The sequence below is a fragment of the Canis lupus genome, chromosome 7 (genome assembly GCF_003254725.2).
Source record: "Canis lupus dingo isolate Sandy chromosome 7, ASM325472v2, whole genome shotgun sequence".
In the NCBI taxonomy this organism is placed as follows: domain Eukaryota; kingdom Metazoa; phylum Chordata; class Mammalia; order Carnivora; family Canidae; genus Canis; species Canis lupus.
Genome location: NC_064249.1, coordinates 16981586 through 17001935, shown reverse-complemented (window position 1 = coordinate 17001935; position 20350 = coordinate 16981586). Strand labels below are relative to the sequence as shown.

The following is a 20350-nucleotide window of genomic DNA, read 5'->3' as shown; positions in this document are numbered from 1 at the left end:
ACCCAGGTTTCTCCTCACAGCTGGCAGTGGCACTCACCTGACAGCCGTCCACAGCAGGCCAGGTGGACCCTGTTTGCTGTTGGGCTCAGGCTCGCAAACACTACGGTGGTAGGAGCGCTGCCCATGGGAGCCTGGGATGGACGTGCAGTGAGCACTGGGCTTCCATCCCAACTCCTGGTAGACCAGTGTTTGCTTTCTGTAGCGGTAAAATGGGAAAATCATAGTCTTCAAAATAGAATGTGGAGGAGAAAAAAGGAACCTGAAGTAGCACAGCTAGAAGGTTTTAACTTTGTCATTCCAAATCTCTAATTGGAAGAATCTTATAAAGAAATGAGGTTTTGTGCCAAAGAAGCATAAAGCCCAAACCTACACACCTGTGGGATGTTCTTTTTTTTTTTTTTAAGATTTTATTTATCTATTCATGAGAGACACACAGAGAGAGGCAGAGACATAGGCAGAGGGAGAAGCAGACTTCCTGTGGGGAGCCTGATGCGGGACTTGATCCCAGGGCCCTGGGATCATGACCTGATCCAGAGACAGATGCTCAACCACTGAGCCATCCAGGTACCCTCTTGTGGGATATTCTTGACTATAACTGAGGGTTTAGACTTCTGGCTTGACCTAAGAAGATTAAATTGACTTTGGGATTCAAGGGTAAGAAGACTCTGGGGCAGGGCGTTCTGTGGGTTTTTGTAGATGAAACAATATTTCTATGTGATTCTAGCTGAATTTTCTTTCTTTTTAAAAAAATTTTTTTTTAATTTATTTATGATAGTCACAGAGAGAGAGAGAGGCAGAGACACAGGCAGAGGGAGAAGCAGGCTCCATGCACCGGGAGCCTGACGTGGAATTCGATCCTGGGTCTCCAGGATCGAGCTCTGGGCCAAAGGCAGGTGCCAAACCGCTGCGCCACCAAGGGATCCCTCTAGCTGAATTTTCTAATAACAAAGAAACTCATATAAGTTCAATAATATTTTAAAAATACACGAATCGAATTTGCCCATAATGAGAGTGTTTGGAAAAATGTGATTCTTTGAATGTATAAAAATGTAAAATAAGAGTGTATTAGTTATTTCTAGAAATAAAAAATATGACGCTTTAGGTTAGAATTACAGAGTAAGTACAGTATAAGAGTGAGTTAATAAACTGAAAAATACAGTTGAAGAATTATCCTGAATCAGTATAGAGAGTCAGAGAGATGGAAAATATGAAAGAGAAGCTTAGATATATGCAGGAAAAGATGAGGAGATTTAACCTATGCTTGTTGGAATTCCAGAAGTAGATTTTAAAGAAAATAGGGGAGAGGCAATATTTGGACAGAAAATGACTGAGAATTTTCCAGAATCTGTAAAAGACACCAATCTTCAGATTCAGATTCCAGTGAATCCCAAGCAAGGTAAATAAAAAGAAATGCACAACTTGCTGTCATAATTAAACCGCAAAAGATATCTTTTAAAAAGACGAAGGCTTGAAAACAGTAGAGAGAAAAGATAGAGTGCTAAAACAGAACAGCACACTACAGCTGGCTTCAAGACCAAAAATCAAAGAATAACATCTTTAAGGTGCTAAAATAAAACTGCCATCCTAGAATTCTGTACCTATCAAAGCTTCCTTTCAACAAGAAATGTCAATGGAAACGTTTTCAGACAAAAATTAAGAGAATTTACTATCAGTATCCATCTACTAAAGAAGCATCTAAATGCATGTAATTCAAGAAGAAAGAAAATAATACAGATACAGATATATACAGAAAGCAATGGTGAGCAAGGATGATGTTAAACATGCAGGTGATTTTTAACAAATTATTAACCTTATAAAATGATAACAATAATGTGTAACTTAGAGGATTAAAAATTAAGATAGACCTAAAATATGATATAACAATTACATTTAGTTTGGGATGCGGAGTGACTGGAGTTATTTAAATCATTCTAAGGCCCTAATATTGGTTTGCAGAGAGTAAGAATGTTTATTAAATTTAACGTTTGCTAGGTTAGATACCTATATTCTAAGTTCTAATTGTGAAACCACTAACTATTCAAAAGGAAAGTAATGAAATGAGTGGAAAATAGTTCAATCTAAAATAAGTCAAGAGAGCAAAATTGGGGGAAAATATTACCATAGCTGCAGAACACATATTCTTTCTCAAACATACATGGAATATTGACAAAAATTAAACATGTCCATGCTTAAATAGCAAGCTTCAAAAAATTTAAAAGAATTGGTGTCATACAAACCATATTCTCAGATTATAGTACAACTAGATAGATATCAATAACAAAAAGATAACTCAAAACTTGCCATCTATTTTAAAAATAAAAATTACAATTATAAATAACTCATGGGTCAAGAAAGAAATAATAATGGAAATTTAGAAGCCATTTGGGATTGAATACTACTAAATAAGCTAATCAGTGAATTTAAGACATGGGAAACAAAACAAAACAGAATAAAGCCAATGAGAGATGAAGGAAGAAAGTAACACATATAAAGACAGAAATTAATCAAATTGAAACTGAGGATGCAGTAAATCCAATATATCGTTTTCCAAAGAGATTAATAAAATGAACAAAACCTAGTAGGACCAATCATATAAGAAATATAAGAAATGAAAAAGAGAATATATAAATAATTTAAATCAAAAGACTCTATAAAAATAATGGGGAAATATTTTACACCTGACAGAGGAATAGTATTGAGAACAAAGAATACTTATGAGTTCATAAGAAAAATCAAAGAACCCAGTATAAAAATGGGCAAAAAAACATGAACAAGTATCCACACACAAAAAAGCATAAATGACCATAAATATATGAAACATTTCACACTACTTGATCAGTAACAAAGGAAATGCGGACAAATACTACAGTAAAATATCACTTCTTGTCAGCCAGTTTGGTCAAAATTTTAAGGCCTGACAATACCAAGTATTGCTGGGAATGTACGACAGGAACTCACATATATGGCTGATGATCAGTGCAACTACTTTGAAAACTACTTGGCTTTCCCTAGTGAAGTTGACCATTCTCAGACCTCTGTCTCAGGAATTCCACTCCTAAGTCTGACAGAGGATACATACAACCAAGGTTGTATGCAGCTTTGTTCTAATATCAAAAAAAAAAAAAAAAAAGGGAAAAATCTGGAAACACCCTAAATGTGTATTGACAGTCGAGTAGATCACTAAATTACAGCATTGACAATGAATTAACTACAGATACAAACATCAACATGTCTGAATTTTAAAGAAAACGCATATTGCATGAGTCTATATAAAGTTCAAAAACAGTCCAAACTATTCTTTTTTTAGGATTACATACATTTGTAGTGAAACTGTAAAGAAAAGTAAAATAATTAATAACCAAAAATTCAAACTAGAGGAATAACTAGAGAAGGAACATTGGGCACTTCAAGGACATTGGTAACACTTTACCTCTTTCACAGGTAGGGTGTACATGGGTGCATTTCCCATTCTTTTAAACAAAATTGCATTCGCTCTTATAAGATATCATTTACAGTAAGAAATATGACAATTTATACATTTTTTACCTTTATATAATGCTGTCCAATGAACATTTTCATCTTACATTTATCTTCATAGCACCTCTGTTAAACAAAAGGCAGTTTTATTGTACAAAAAATAAATTGGAGTTGTAAATTTACTTGCTTGAAATTACATTCTAGGTTGGCTGGGGGAAGATGCCAAGCCTCTTGTTCTAGGGAGATATTTCTGTCACTTGTCATCATCCCAAGCCATGAATTCATTTGTTTATTTACTTGCTCATCTATTCAATCATTATAGCCCCCCTTCTTGACTCAGGCACTATACTATTGAAATTTAAGGAGATAAATCTCAAGAATGTAAAAGGCTTAAGTAGTTAATATTTTGATTGTCTGAGAGGCAGTGGTTTCTGGCTACATATTCACCCCATTTCTAATAGCCATTTCCTTCAGCTTGCATGGTATCTTTCTTTCTTCGTATCTCAGATACCAGCTGTGTGTCCAACCCCAACCTTCACTTTGTCATGGCAGGTATTTCTCACTTGAGAGAGAACTGAAGTTTCCTTCACTCGACACCCTTGCCTTTGTTTAAAGAAAGCCAGTGCGCTGAGGTTAGAAGGCAGATAAGCAGCACGTCAGCTCACAGGTCCTCACCTCCAAGCAGGCAAGCCTTTGTTCACAAGGTGGAGAATTTACTGAGCCTGCAGGAATGTCATAACATTTATTTTTGTCTCCGGAGAGATAACTTGGCAGGAAATATCTTTTCCTTTACGAGACTTCAGGGTCCCATGATTCAAGCTAGGTCTTCCTATTGCATCATCATTGAGTTTTCTCTTCACTTGTGTCGTCGTCGGTCTTGATTTTTGGGTCTCTTTTTTGAACACGAAAACCCAATCATTCTTTATACCTCTCGTCACCTTATCATTAGATGGACTTTCCCAGCTTCTAGTGGCTTCTAAGCATTATCAACTTGAACTTTCTACATTTCCTTCCTCATATAGGTTTTCTTTTAGTATTCCAAAGGGATCACATAAGTCTCTCATGGGCTTGGCACCATATTAAGCATTGGTGTGTCAAACTAGTTTGGACAAGGCTGATAAATAATACTAAAATATTCAAAATAAAAGAACAAATTTGCTTAATGAGATAACTAAGAGATAAACAGTTTTTTAAAGTTAGAAATATTAAAAACATATCTATTGGAGTTGAGATTGAGGATTAAGGATGAGGAATAAGGAATAAAAAATTAAGATTAAAAAAATTAAACAGGGTTATACTTTTTTTTAAGATTTATTTATTTATTTATGAGAGACAAAGAGGAGCAGAGACATAGGCAGAGGGAGAAGCAAGGCTCCTAGCAGGGAGCCTGATGTGGGACTCGATCCTGGGGCTCCAGGATCATGCCCTGGGCCGAAGGCAGGCACTAAACCTTTAGCACCCAGGGATCCCCCAAATGTGTACATTAGTACACTTAAATGTACTAATGTAATTGGGATTTTTAAATGTAAATTGGAATATTAAAAGAAAAAATTGGAAGCAAAACCAAAAGATTTCTTTGGAAAAGCAAACAGTCAATTAAAAAAAAAAAGAGGGATGTCTGGGTGGCTCAGAGGTTGAGCATCTGCCTTTGGCTCAGGTCATGCTCCCAGGGTTTCGGGATCCAGTCCTGCATTGGGCTTTGACTTTCTTATGTCTCTGACTTTCTCTTTGTGTCTTTCATGAATAACGAAATAAAATCTTTTTAAAAAAAAGAAAGAAAAGAAAAAAGGAAAAACCCCACATACTAGTTGGAAACAAACACACAAAGTGATAATACTAGAAGACTTTGACATGGCTCTGGCTTCCCCAGGCTGAGGGTCTTCACTTTATAAAATTATGGCCTGAAGAGGATGCTTGGGGAGATCAATATATCTGTTGTATTCTATTTTGCTAAGGTTTTATTTAGGGTATTTTTTATCTTTGCCTAGACATGACTTATATATATTTGGAATTGTTTATTATAGATATGGGATTTGAAAAATCAGTTTTGCAAATGTATTAGATTTTTAAAGATTCTTTTGGTTACTTGGAAGATTTTCCACTGAATCAGGGCCAATGCCTTTTATTAGATTATGGTGTGTGTTCCTCTTAATAATGAGCTGCTTATAGTTACAGTTTCTTGCTACATAAGCTTGGAAATTTTTTATGTACAAAAAAGTGACTATTGATGTTATATATTAGTGCTATTATTTCTCTCCATTTTCTTTCTTTTTCTTAAGTTCATAATTTCCATTTGTTGTTTTTTAGTCTTTACAATAATACAGACGAGGAAGTGAAGGCTTAGACATGTCAGTTAACTGAGCCAGGATTAAACAGCTGAAGGAGTCCAAAAGCCACACCAGTTATACAGGTTCCTCAATATGAGGGAATCCTTCTGCAGAGAGTGTAGTCACATATACTTGACTTTATTTTCTATATTTAAAATTTTGACTTAATATCACATTGTTGATTTTATGCTAGGTATTTTATTATTCCTGTCCTTTAGACCTTACCACAAGGAAATCTCTATACCCACTGCTTTTGAAAATTCACCTTTAATTTTCAGGTTAATTAGGTCAGAATCTTGGGTCCATCACTTACTAGCTCTGTGACTGATTTCTCATCCGTAAGATGGAAAGAATACCAGGGTATTGTGAGGATGAAATAAAATAATATATGTGATTCAGTTAACAAATCCTCTTCTTGAGTGCCACATTGAACTAAAGGTCTTCTGTTAGGTCTTCATATAGATAGTAGTCCGTGAAAATTTTGGTTGCTCTCAGGCTATGCTCTAATTCTTTTCCAAAGAAACTTGGGACAGTGAATTTGAATCTCATTTTCGTAATGCCTGATTCCCTCTGTTAACACCTGCTATGTGGGAATGAAAATGAGAATTTCACTAGTGACATGTTATGAGATAATTTATAGGGGCAACTGAAAAATTGGTCAGGAGGTTCTGGAGAAATGAACTTTGAACATTGAAAATTGTTGACTTCCTTCTCATGGTGACCCCAGAAGAGCATGGTGGCAGCTAAAGACTAAAGCATGCCTGAGACATGATCTGACCTGAGGCTGGGGAAGGAAGGACACTGAGAGCTACCTTTGGCCTGTTTGGTCCTGGGGAAACCATTGTACCCTCCTTTAGGTCTGAAAGGGAGATTGCAGTCTTTTCTCTGCATCAGTTGGAACTAGATTCTATATGATGCTGGATTTCTAATTTGGCTCAAAGGACACACCCCAATGAAAGCCAGGAAGAAGAATGACTTGCCTGTTGCCATATTTACCATCAACCACAATTATATCTGCTTAAACTCTGCCCTGGCCAAATGTCTCCTGGGTGCTGCCTTCAGAACAACAGCTCACATTCCCCACTTCCTCCCAAACAGGCTGTTGGGCTCCCCAGAGCCTTTCAACAGCTCAGTACCAAACAGCATCTGACCCCTGCCTGTTTCCAGGGCCCACTCGGAAGTCAGACTTTTCTGAATATGGACTATATAACAGGAAGTGCTCCAAGAGATATTTTCCCAATACTGTCTAATTATGTTTCATTTTTACAAGTAAATTACCCTGTTTTATTTTATTTTACTTTTTTTTAATTACCCTGTTTTAAACATTTAGTGATTAAAAAGGAGGGTGAGGATGGCAATCTTGTGTTCAGTTATTCATTTAGCAACACTTGACTCAGTGCTGATGCCAGGTGCTGTCCTGGGCTTCAAGTTACAATGATGAGCAAAGACAAACGAACACATTCTTGTCCTCCATAGCTTATTGACCATAAGGGGAGAAACACATTTCTCAATACCCTGGAGATAAACAGAGTTGCGACTCTGATAAGTACTGGGAATAAGAGGTATATAGCACGAAAAGAACTTACAGCCAGGGAATATGATCCATGTGGGGAGGTCAAGGAAGCCGTAGCATCTTGGAAATCTAAGATCCAGGGTCCCCGTCCTACCTTTCAGAGTCACCAGATGAAATTTGGGGTAGATATTCAGAAAGCTAGTGTCTCAGCCATCTTTTCCCTAAACCCAATTTCTCCATTCATAGGGCAAAAAAGATCCTTTTTTTTTTTTTTCAAAAAAGATCCTTAAACTGATCAGTTAGAGCAGAGATAACCAAAGCAACACAAAGCTTTGAGAAATATTAGAGAAATCAATCAGTTGTTAAGTGCTATTTGCTCTTTAAGACACTACTCAAAATTATGAGCACTTCGTTAGGTATGTTTGTTTCTGAGACACAAAGACGAGAGGGCCCGCCACCCACAGGAGCTCTAAAGTAATGTCCAGTGTCCTGTGGCTGCAGCAATATCACTAATGACGTAAAAAGCTTGTCGCTGTATTTCACACTTGGAAGACAAAAATCACAATTTACTCTTTACCTTCTTTAAACTATTTCCTTACTTTTAAAAAAACTTCACTCCAAAAATGTGATTTTAAAACCAGACTTTTAGAACAGGAGTTAACAAGACAAATCATCGGAGGCCCGCTGTCTGCCTTCCAGACTGGCTCTGACACTTCCTGCCCTCCGAGACTTGGGGCATGATGTGTCACCTCTATTGGCCTGAGTGTCCTTGTCTCAATAATGGGGTTAATAAGAGCACTATGTCATTGGGTTGTGGTGAGGATCAAGTGAGATGTTACATTGCAAGTGTCCTTGTTCGGGGCCTGAGAGGCACGTGGGCTCAGCTCTTTGCTCTGGCTGCCCCTGTCTGCAGAAGTGTGGTGAGAAGTCAAGGTGGTAGGGACACTTCTATGTACTGTGTACTTGTGCAAGTTCGCCTCCTCTGTGGCATATTACAAAGCCACACAGACCCTGGAAATGTTAGGAGCACAGAGTGTTCCTTCTCTCCGACAGTAGTTTTCCATAATAAAGACGGGGAAAAATACCATCCGAATAGCGTCCAGTTTGCCTCTGACAACATGAATAAGAGGTGTCTTAAAAAATACTTCTTGGAGCTCTTTGATTTCCATTTGAGTATATAATATGAACATGGACCTAACACCTGCTACACCGTGGTCCTTGCCCCCCCCCTTAAAGAAACCTCAAATGAAGTGATGTGGGAAGGCCAGACTTAACACTCTTGAAAGCAGATAAATTCAAGGCAAACATTTCCTCTCTCCCTCCTGAGCCGACTGGAGTGTTATTCCTGGAACCAAGGCAACAGGTATCGGATAACAGTGATGGGCTGGAAAGAGATTTTTTTGTCAGCTGGAGCCAAGTTCTCATTCTAGGTGACTCTTGTGGGAAAACAGCCTTGAATTCAATTTGCAGAGTTGGACGCTTTCTGACTTTGTTCATGTTCCTAGCCCAATTTTTTCAATGGAGGAAAAAGCATTATAGCAGGAAGAAGCATGATGGCTTTGGGGGGAAAAAAATCAAAATGCTTTATATGGGTTTAGTATTATTCTGTTACCTTTGCTGCTTGTTTTGCTTATATGGTAGCAAAGGATCTCTAAGGGTAGACCCTTAATAAATTTAGGCACTGTGTTTTTATTTTGTCATCCATTTCTGCAGGCATTTATTTGCTGAGTTTGTCATTCTACAAGCACAGGCTAAACGCTTACTATGTACTGGGCACAGTTTGGGAGTGGGAAATTTGGACACATGGCTGAGAAGTACAAATGAGGTTTTGAAGAAAATGGGTCGGAATGTTAGAAATCACACTTTTTCCAAAAAACCCATCATATATGGCTGCTGAACCTGTGTCCGTAAATGGAATGAAGTAGGCCAGTGCTTCATATGTGTTTTGAGCATTGCCTTTGAAGAATTCAAAGAATAGATTCTATAGCATCTATAGATCCTAAAGGTAGCACCTGTCATAATTTGGCAAAATATATTGTTTCAGAGAATTATTTACCTGTTTATTCTTTCAAGCGGGGCAAGATGCTAGGGACCCAGAAAAGTGGGACATACATCTTCACTGCTACTTCCATTCCCAAGGGACAGTTATGTCATCCCTTTTGCAGCCATATCACCCCTTTGATCTGTACGTTGTAGACCAACAAAATTACATGTAGCTCTGCAAACACATCATCCTGTGTTTGCATGCCTCTCTGCCTCCACACATATTATTCCATCTTCTGGTATGCTCTATCTACCTTCCACATTCCAATAAATATCTGCTTATTCTTCAAATTTCAATTCAGGCTTCTCATCCTTTGACCTTCCATATCTTTCCAGCCATTCCCTCCTCTCTGGCACTTAGCCACCTTGTTGTATATCCATTGTTGCAAACGTCACACCAAATTATAATTATTTATATACCTGTATTTTCTTTTAAACTAGGAGGAAGTAGGAGCACCTTAACATCAGTGACAAAGTGCTGTTTTCCAGAAACAAGTGCCATACTGACAAAGTGCCATACTGCCTGGCATAGAGGAGCTGCATCAGAGATGCACAGATGTCTACCAAAATTAGAGAGGCATGCAGGGGTTTCCATAGCTCTTCTTAGGTTAGAAGTTTGCTGACAAACCATTCAACAGATATTTGTTGAACACATACTATGTCCTAGGCACTCTTTTAAGTGCTAGGGATAGAGTGGTGAACAGAACATCCTGGCTGTCACAGAACTTACAATGTACTCCTTAAGTTGGATGGTCATGGCTCAGCTAAACATTCTATTAATAGGGAGGAAGAGGAAGGCTGATATTGAGACAATCAGCAGTCACTGCCACACTATTCTTTTCATGTTGTCTATATTTAAATGGGCAGGTGTATTTTTATTCTTAAAAAAATGGTAGTTCTGTGGTAGTTCTGGATTTTTCGCCTTAAATGCATGTGTTGAACTTTGTTGTATGCATCTCAGGAGCCTATTCAATAGGCTGTCTAATTTCTTATTTGAGTGTGTGTGTGTGTGTGTGTGTGTGTGTGTGTGTGTGTGTTTTGGAGAGAGCTAGAGAAAATCCAGCTCTCAAAGAAAGTGCTTTTGAAAGCTCTCTCACATACCACTGGCTCCTCACAACTCACTGAGCTAGGTATGTACAATAGGTATTATTACTCCATTTTACAAATGGAAAAACAAGGTACAGAAAGATCAAGTAAACTCATTCAGGCTGTAGAGCTAGTTGGCAGAAGAGCCATGTCTCCTGACTTCATACTTTTTTACTTGATTAAGAATGTGGTTAGTCAAGGAAACAACAGATGTTGGCAAGGTTGCAGAGAAAAGGGAGCCCTCTTACACTGTTGGTGGGATGCAACCTGGTGCAGCCACTCTGGAAAACAGTATGGAGGCTCCTCAAAAAATTGAAAATAGAGCCACCCTATAACCCAGCAATTGCACTACTAGGGATTTGCCCCAAAGATACAGATGCAGTAATCCAAAGGGGCACCTGCACCCCACTGTTTACAGCAGCAATGTTCACAATAGCCAAACTATGGAAAGAGCCCAGATGTCCATCGACAGATGAATAAAGATGTGATATGTATATGGTCCACTACTCAGCCAGCAAAAGGAATGAAATCTTGCAGTTTGTGATGACACGGATGGAACTAAAGAATATTAAGCTAAGCGAAATAAGTCAATTAGAGAAAGACAATTATCATATGATTTCACTCATTTGTAGAATTTAAGAAACAAAAGAGAGGATCATAGGAGAAGAGAGGAAAAACTAAACCAGATGAAATCAGAGAGGGAGACAAACCATAAGAGACTCTTAATCATGGGAAACAAACAGGGTTGCTGGAAGGGAGGGCGGTAGGAGGATGGGGTAACTGGATGATGGGCATTAAGAAGGGCATGTGATGTAATGAGCACTGGGTATTATATAAGACTGATGAATCACTGACCTCTACCTCTGAAACTAGGAATAGATTATATGTTAATTAATTGATTTAAATAAAAATACATATTTAAAAAACTGAAAAAAAGAATGTGTTTAGTCAAATAATAATGTCAGGTAACTCAGAATCAGTGGGTGACTAAAGTATTTACTATCACTTTTAAGTTAAAAGTCTACAGAAACAAATGAATCCAACTAAACCATTCTGTGTAAAACATGGATACTTATTTCAGCTTTTTCCCGATTTCCACTCAAACGACCACTTCGCCTTCACGTTTTTTAGCCCAGTCCAACCAGCTTTCCTTTTCACAGAGAGGCTCCAAGGGCGAGGTCTTCCACAGTGCTTCATTTAGGAAGCCCAGTCTCTCTCTGTGGTCACACTGGCCCCTGTTCATCATGACCTCATGGTTCATGAGTTCTGTGTTTTGCCAGGGCATCGCCCTGCCAGGCCCGAGGGCTGATTGTTTACATTGGTGGCATCTGCCCAGCTTGTCTGCTGAGAGCCAACACTTCTTGCATACTTGCCACTGCCCCCACATTCCTAGGTCACATCATGTCACCTGAACTCAATATATGGCCACGACAGAGTAAAGGATCCCTCTTTGCTTCAGTGGAACAGAAAACTAAGACTTTCAGAAATTGAGAAAAATACATATCAGAGATGAAGTATAAGTGAAAAAAGGGAATAAGCTTTGGGAGAAAGTCTCTAAGCCTCATATTCCTTATCTGTAAAAATGAGGATAATAATACCTTCCTTGAGAATTACCATAAGGATTAGAGTTGTATACTTAAAATGCCCAGCTTAGTCCCTGGAACATAGGGTAGTCCATACATGGTAGAGAATAAAATAAAATATATTTTCTTCATTTTTCTATAATATTCAAATTTAGGCAATAATCCCAAGGGAAATGAAAATATGTGTCCACACAGAAATTTGCACATGAATGTTCATAACAGTATAACAATAAATAAAAAGTAAAAATAACCCAAAAGTCCATTAACTGGTCAATGGATAAACAAAATGGTGTATCCGTACCGTGGAGTATTATTCAGACCTAAAAATAAATGAGTTACTGATATATGCTGCAACATGAACCCTGAAAACATTATGCTAAGTGAAAAAAGTCAGACACAAAATGCCACAGTTGTATGATTTCATTTATATGCAATGTCCAGAAAAGCCAAATTCAGAGACAGGGAGTAGAGCAGTGGTTACTGGGGGCTGGAGTCGGGGAGAATGCAAAGCAATTTCTAGTGGGTACAGATTTCTTTTGGGGGTGATGAAAATGTTTGGAAATTAGATCATGGTGGTGGTTGTGCAACTCTATGAATATACTAAAAACCACTGAATTGTACGCTTTAACTGGGTGAATGTTAGATGAATTGTATCTCCATAAACACTTTTTATTTTAAAAAGTGGGCAGTAAGTATGCCTTAGTTGCTATGCAAAGAGAGGTTCTGTAGGGTGTGAGAAGTGTACCCTTCTGCTCACTCCATGGTGACTATATCATTCATTGCTTTTTCTGTTTTCTGATTCTATTGCTATTAGACTGTGAGAATTATTTAGACCTTGCCCAACTTGTGCCTATTTGTCTTTCCTTTTTTCATTGAAAATGCTTTCATTGTTTGTGAAAGCAGTGAAGTGACATTATTGCTATCCTCCTGGCCATAGTTTAAATATCGTATTGCTGAACTATGTGCCCTGAGTGTGCACAGATAGATGGACCATGGCTCTTACAAGCCAAACTAATGTGGGCTTGTAAAATGTCAGGTCCCTGGTTTCCAGGGATCCCTTATCACGCTGGCACATGTTCATGCATTTCAGCCTAAAACTTCTCATGGGATATAAACAGGCCTTTATTTCTCAAAACCTGGATATCTGACTTCTCTTGAAACAATAGAAAATCTAGGCTTTCTGGGCACACATTCACAAGGCAGCAATCTTATGGAGCCTGCATGTGTCCTGTCCCTCACACTGTTAGCTCAGGCATGGTCCATTTCAGTCCTTGATGTTATCTGTGCTCAGCCTTTGTAGGCATTTGGGTTGGATTCAGTGAAAGTTTCCTTGAATTGTTCATTCATTCATTCATTCATTCATTCATTCATCAGGCCCATGGTTAGTGTCTGTTTTACACAGTAAACTCTGTTAGGTGCTGGGATACTTCTATCCTCAGAGAAGAGAATCTGGTAATGGAGAAAGACAAGAGAACCAGTTAATTACAATGCAGGAGTAAGTGCAGTGCTCCAAGTATAGGTAGAGAATCAATGTATAATTACAGATTTTGGGCATCCCATCTAGCCTGAGGTGTTTGGGGGGGAAGTGGAGAGATTCAGGGCTCCTGGAAAATGTGTCCCTAGATCCCATGTGTCTTCTCTTTAGTATCCGGACTCTAGTTGTTGACTGTATGGTGAAATATATTCCACTAGTAACTCCATTTCTTCAGGGCACACCCACATAATAAAAAACTTAACAGAACTGGAAAATCCAGCAAGGAAGAGGAAAAAAAAGAAATGAAGAGTGAGTGAAAGGGAGCAGGAAGAAGAAACAAAGGGCAAAGGAGAAGAAAAACAGGAAAAAGAGTATTTACACAAATGAGAAACATATTTATCTTGTCGCAGACGCTGCCACTGATATTTGCATAGAATTCCAAGAGTTTTGACTCCAAGGAAAATTATGCTGAAGTGAATCTCAACAAAGCTTGATGACAGATAGTAGCTGTGCTTGTGGTGAGCACAGTGTAACATATAGAGTTGTCAAATCACAATATCGAGCACCTGAAACCAGTGTGACATTGTGGGCCAACTATACTTCAATTAAAAAAAAAAAGCTCATAGGGAACTAATGAATCTTCCTGTTTTCTTGCCTTGTTTCCTGCTGGGACAAGTCCATACTTTCATTCTAAGATGATCCCACTGGTCCCGTTGATTAATGTCCTTGACAAGGCAGAGAATTCCTTCTAATCTGACAGGTGCAGTTCCACTCTGCGTGGGGGAGTGCTGTGGCAGGAGTTTGCACTAGGGTTGGGATGGGGCATCTGAGCCCAGGTTCTAACACCCACCATTTTTATGACTTGTGCAAGTCATAGCCTTTCATCCTCAGCCTTCTCTTCCATAATGTGGAGAGATAAAAATAATGCTAAGTTCTCTAATTATAGAGCTCAAAATGGATAAGTGCATGACACACAGGTGAGGGGTTCATAGCGCCAACAGGTGCAGACCATTTAGAATTAAAAGGAAGGCTAAGGAATGGCTCCTTTGTTAAGGAATGGCTCCTTTGTAATATATTTAATTATGTTCATCTTCACGTCAATACGATGGCATTGGGCTTTTGAATTCACTTTTAACTGGTCAATTGCCAATTTTTACCATTTCTCTTTCCTACCCTTTAGGAATGAAATTGATTCCTTGGTTGATTGCATTTCCAGAAACAGATTTTTTTTTTTTAACATCACTCTTACCCAGTCTTCAGATGTGTAATGCCTATAATTGTTTCTGGGATTAAATGAGACATATCGAGAAGGGATGTTGAGGGAGTAGAAGCATTTATTTTTTTGGTGAGGAGGGTTTCGTGAGGAGTGAGTTTTCCTGATTTCTTAGCTCATTAGGAAGAACTGCTACTAATTGACTTGGTAGGACCCAGGAAAAGGCTTGTGTTGGGAGAAATCCCCAGCCCCCCAGACCATGTCCATATCCTTACCCATATCCAGATCTAGTTTTCTACCCAGCAGAGAGGTTCTAGGTCTTTAAACAATTCTACATGGTAACCAAGAAGCAAGAATCCATCAGCATATTTTGTCAAGTGGCCAAGCAAATCTCTTCCCCTTGGCAGAGCAGCTTCTGGTGAGGCTCTCCCTGAAAGCAGAGACCAAGGTGGTAGACTTGATGACATGAGCTTTCTTGAAAATAAATTTCACTAGATGCTTCAAAAAGTGGAATCTTATTTTTAGGTGGGAGCTCTTTTATTTTCTACACAGATGAGTCTTTCCCTGCTAGATGAAAACATGAGGTGGTTAAGAGGGTAGTTCAGTTTTTGAAGTCCCAAGTCGGAAAATTCAATTTTGCCAACTTACTAGTCATGGCATGAATCGTCTAGGCGATGACTAACCTTGTTGTTCATTCCATCATCGTTCCCTTGAGCCTTGGGGTTTGTATTTTGCAGGTTCTGGAGCAGCAAAGAGCAGGCTCTGCACAGTGTTGCCTTCATCCTGGCCCATGGATTGCGGTCCTGTTGTTCTGCATCTTCAAAAGTCTAGGCTTCCTGGGGTAGCAGGGAAGCCGAGAACATTCCCTGAGGATCAGTGCAGATGAAAGTAATCAGGAGGACTGTGTCCTCAACATCTGTGTCTCACCTGCTGAGAGATCCAATCCGCATCTTTAACATGGCTCTGGGGGCCCCATGCTCACCAATGTGAGCGTAAGCCTCACAAGCTCAGAAGGACTCGTGGTAAAAATAAATGAGTCAGTCTTAATTATTTCAAGTTAGCTGTTAGTTTAAGAGCCAAGACCGGGGAATGAAAATTGACCTTCTGGAACAAGGAGAAATGTCAGGGTGTGTAGACATTGCCAGAGAAGTCTCAATGTTGTTTTCTTGGTGCAGCCAAGTAGTCAAATTGTATCATCCTGCAGACATGTTTATTTATTGGTCTGTTCCATGAACTCTCACTTTTCCCTGTAACAGTGACAATGCACTTGCTGGCCCCGGGAACTTCCTTAACCAAGGAGAGGCCCTGCACTGTGCTGGTGATTGTATTTGCAGCCTGTGTTTATTTTTGTCCTGATTTGACTTTGACTCTGAGACCAATAGGCCTTTGCTGATGGGCACAGCTAGAGAGAAGAAAACAGGAACCAGAGGCAGAATCAGAGAGAAAGTGGATGGGCGGCCAGCGTTATTGGTGAGTAATGGCCCAGACTTTCCTCTGAGGCCAAGTTGGGTGTCACACTTGTTCCTACCAGCTCTTGCATTTCAAATACTAGCTCCGAAGAAAGCCAGCAAGGACCAAGGCACCGAGAGAGGACTGACCACGAGCACTGGGGGCCTACTGGGGCCACAGCTCTCCCAAAGGTGGAGCTCCCTCTTAGTGGCTGGCAGGTCCTGGTGCTTCTTAGAGGTAAAGAGAAGCCACTGTCCCATCAGGGCATTCAAAGAAAATTAATTATGTGAGGACTGGCATGGCTCAGGAGCTGAGCCCACCTTTGCTATCTTATCCTGCACCAAAGAGACCCAGGGAAGCGGGGGGGGGGGGGGGGGGGCGGCAGGTATCGTTGATTTAAGTGTGTCCCCACACTGGAGAGTTGTGGGAAAGATGGAACGGGCTTAGCTTCCAGGGAGCATGGTCTTCCAGCCGATGCCTGCTGTGCTTCCACAAACCCTGGTTTTCTAGTTCCACTAGAGACTTAAATCATATGTGCATCACCTCTCTGGATGTCTCTTCACATCATTCGTTTTCTTCAAGGAATCCCTCACTGGGGGCCTTTCCCAGTCTGATGGCAGAAGGCTTGCAGACCCAAGGCTCGTTCTCTACGGGACTGGAAGGAACTTTCAGATGGGAGCGATGCCTCGACTTCCCCTGAAGGGGGTCACACATTCGGACCCCTCAGCTCCTCAGCTTCTCCACCGAGGCACTTTTCTGTGTCTACTTACTTGGGGAGGCTCACAGCAGGACAGGCACCACACTGTCGCATTGTTCTAGGGACTCTGAAAATAGAGCTGTTCACTCAAGCCTCGGGTTTCCTCTGGGGACCTTGCAGCTGGGCCTTTGCTCCTGTCTCTCCAACTCCCTGAGTAGAGCAGCGCCCGGATGCTTTCCTGGTTAGATATGCAAGCGGAAATGCATTGTTTTTTTGGTCAGAGGGATGAAAAAGGCAGCAGTTTGGAGTCCCTGCCTGGATTTCTGTTTATTTTTTGGTGCTGGGGCAGGGGCGGGGGTTGGGGGAGGAGGCAGGGCAATTGGTCTTGAGCAGGGGCTGCAAGGCTTCCCCAGCAGGCCGGTGTGGTCAGTGCAGCTCTGCCTCCGGGATCGTGCAGGAGATTTGGCCCCGCACCTCAAACACCTGTGTCCCTGGACCTCCAACCACAGCTGGAGGATTTGTTCCTTTCCCAGGAAGCCTGAGAACAAAGAGAATCTGCACAATTTCCAGAAGTAACTGAATAGGAAACATTTTCCCCTCAATAAGGAGAGTATTTTAAATCTGTGCTCCCATTTTTCAATTAGCTTTATCTTCGCCTACACCCAAGCAGCTCATTTCTAAGGATGTCTGTGAATAGCAGATACTTAGGCAGAGTGGGGGGTGTTTAGTCTGGATACCAGGAAAATACATTTCATACAATGAAATACATCATACAAGCAAATGCATAGATGCGGGGAGGGCACAGCGAATGTAGGCCCCACGTAGTGAAGACCCCACAACCAAGGAAAGAAGTCGATGCTGTAGGAATTCTCCTACACTGTTTTATAGTGATTTGGGAATAATGTAGAAGTCCCATAACTTTTGGCTAACCATGCAGTCAAGATACTTTTTTATTTTGTTTTGTTTTAATTTACTCTTGCTGCTAATATTTTGAGCAAAGACTATGGGCATTCAAGCTGGTTCTGAGTTTCAGGAATTGGTCTATACATGAGATGAGTGGTTTGACTCTCAAAGTGCCCTTCATGGCTACTTCACTGGACATGGGTGGCAGGTAGCCATGTGTCCCAGTGGACGTCCCAACATTCTTCACTTCTCAGCATAGATGGGGCCTGTGCCCCTCCCCCATGTTGCTTTCTGGCCCACTTCCCTGCCTCCTTATGTTATCCCATTTTTGTCCATAGGTGCTAACCTGGTGTCCCTCAACACTGAGCTGTACACATTACCACTCTCCCTCTCCAGGTAGTGGAATTTCTGGGTGGGCCTGTGGGTCTCCTCCCTCCTGGACCTTGTTCTGAACGGAGGAGCTGATTCAAATCTAATTTCCAGAAGAGACTTGAAAGTAGATCAAGGGATGCCTGGGTGGCTCAGTTGGTTAAGGCTCTGACTCTTGATTTCGGTGCAGGTCATGATATTAGGATTATGAGAGCCCTGCACTGAGCTCTGTGCTCAGTGTGGAGCCTGGTTGAGATTCTCTCTCCCTCTCACTCTGTCCCTTTCACTCGTGCTCTCTCTCTCTTTCTTTCTAAAATAAATAACTCTTAAAAAAAAAAAAAGAAAGTAGTTGGAATTGGCAATTGGCATCAGCTCCTAATCTTCTATTTTTTTTGGAATAATATTTTCCATAAGGCTAGTTTTAGTTCAAATATCCATTTTATAAAATACGATTTTCAGATACTAGTCATATATCTCTATCCCCCATTTTTCTATACCCCATGACTTAAGTTACACAATTTCCGGTTACTTGGTGTTTTACAGAAATTTACTCCCTATGTCACATGGGGCTCCACTATGCTTTGCTTAACAATTTGTTTTTTTCTCTTTAACATTTCTGAATATTCCCTCCTTTAAAGATTTTGTTACTTTCGGAAAAGCAGCGACTTTCAAAAGCTCAAGCAGGAAGAGCAAAGCCATCATAGATTGAGTTTAACAAAATCCTCTTGACTGAAATTGCCTGTATATGAAAGAAGCAACCACTGTTCACTCCTCTTATTTGCTCTTACATGTTCCCAGAGAACCACTACTGCTGAGAGTGCCCATGGCTTTTCCATCCAGGAGGCACTGCTGAATTACCCATAAATTCTAAGCATTTTTACTCCCTTTTAAGAGTCTCAGGCATCTCTATCTTTCCATGACTCTTCTGTTTACTCTCCTGCTTTCTTCCCTTCTTCCCTTCCTTCCTTCCTGTTTTAATTTTATTCACTGTGGTTTTTAAAAATCAGGAATAGTTGTTGAGTTTTGTTAAGATGCTTTTAGCATTTACAGAAGTAATCATTTGATTTTTCTTCAGGTGTGTTAATAGAATCAATTAATGGATTTCCTTTTATAATGAACAATCCTAGCCTATACTATGTAATATTTTCGTAATAGGATGTTGGATTCTGTTTGCTAATACCTCATTTAGGATTTTTGCAGCATATTCATTAAAAGATATTGGTCTGTAATTGTGTGCGTGCATGCATGTGTGGGTATCTTCATCAGGTTTCGATATTAATATTTTACTTTCATTATTAAAATAATTTGGAATTTTCATTTGTTTCTCCTGCGCCCTGGAGAACAAGCTACATAGCATTGGAATTATCTCATCTAGTAGAATTCCCCTGTGAAACCATCTGGACATAATATTTTCTTTTATTTTTCTCTTTCTTTATTTCTTCCTTGATAATTGTTCTGTTTAAGTTTAATATTTCTACTGAAGTCAATTTTGCTAACATGCATCTTCCTAGGAAATCGTCCATTATATCCAGTTTTCAAACTTATTTTTAATTGAGCTGTGCAAAGTTATTGAATAATTTCTTTCATATCAATCATATTCCCTTCATCCTCGTCAATTCTTATTTTATGTATCTGTGTTGTCTTGATGGATTAATAAATGGTTGCTTTGTTGATTTTCCTCAAAAAAAGCAAAATTTGAGGGAAGTTTGGTGGGAAGATGGGTGAAATAGGTGAAGGGGGATTAAGAGTAGACATACCATGATGAGCACCGAGTAATGTATAGAATTGTTGAATCACAATATTGTACACCTGAAACTAATATATTTTAATTATATTGGAATTTTACAAAAATAAATTTTTTAAAAAAAGCAAAATTTTAATTTATTTTATCCTTTTTCTGTTTTATGTTTCTGGACTTTCCTTATTTATTTCTTTATGTTTGTTTTGTTACTCTTGTAGCTTTCTATCAGGAATTCAACTCACTTATTTTTGTTGATTTAAGGACTGAATTTTTCTGTGATCATTGCTTTAATTGTATCTTAAAATTCTGATACATAGTGTTTTCGCAATTCATTTTTAGAATTTCTGAAATTGATTTGTATTTCTTCCTGTACTCAATAGTTGTTTTAAAGAGAATTCTTTTTTTTTTTTTTTTTTAGGGGGGTCTTAAAGAGAATTCTTGATGGAATTCTTTGTTTTTTATTACCAATTTCTAG

The 20350-nt window shown here is 39.5% G+C and overlaps 1 protein-coding gene across 3 annotated transcripts in view; it reads left to right on the top strand.

Moving 5' to 3' along the window:
- The window catches only part of COLGALT2 (collagen beta(1-O)galactosyltransferase 2), a 117190-nt gene that overhangs the window by 51403 nt on the left and 45437 nt on the right, over positions 1 to 20350 (top strand). The window contains exon 1 of one of the 3 annotated variants that reach the window (XM_025430070.3): positions 15950 to 16186. The exons of the other annotated variants lie outside the window; for them this stretch is intronic. Within the exon in view, the coding sequence (XP_025285855.1) occupies positions 16167 to 16186 (20 nt within the window). The 5' untranslated portion in view covers positions 15950 to 16166. Of the gene's footprint in view, positions 1 to 15949; positions 16187 to 20350 lie in introns of those variants that run through there. 3 annotated transcript variants of the gene reach the window in all.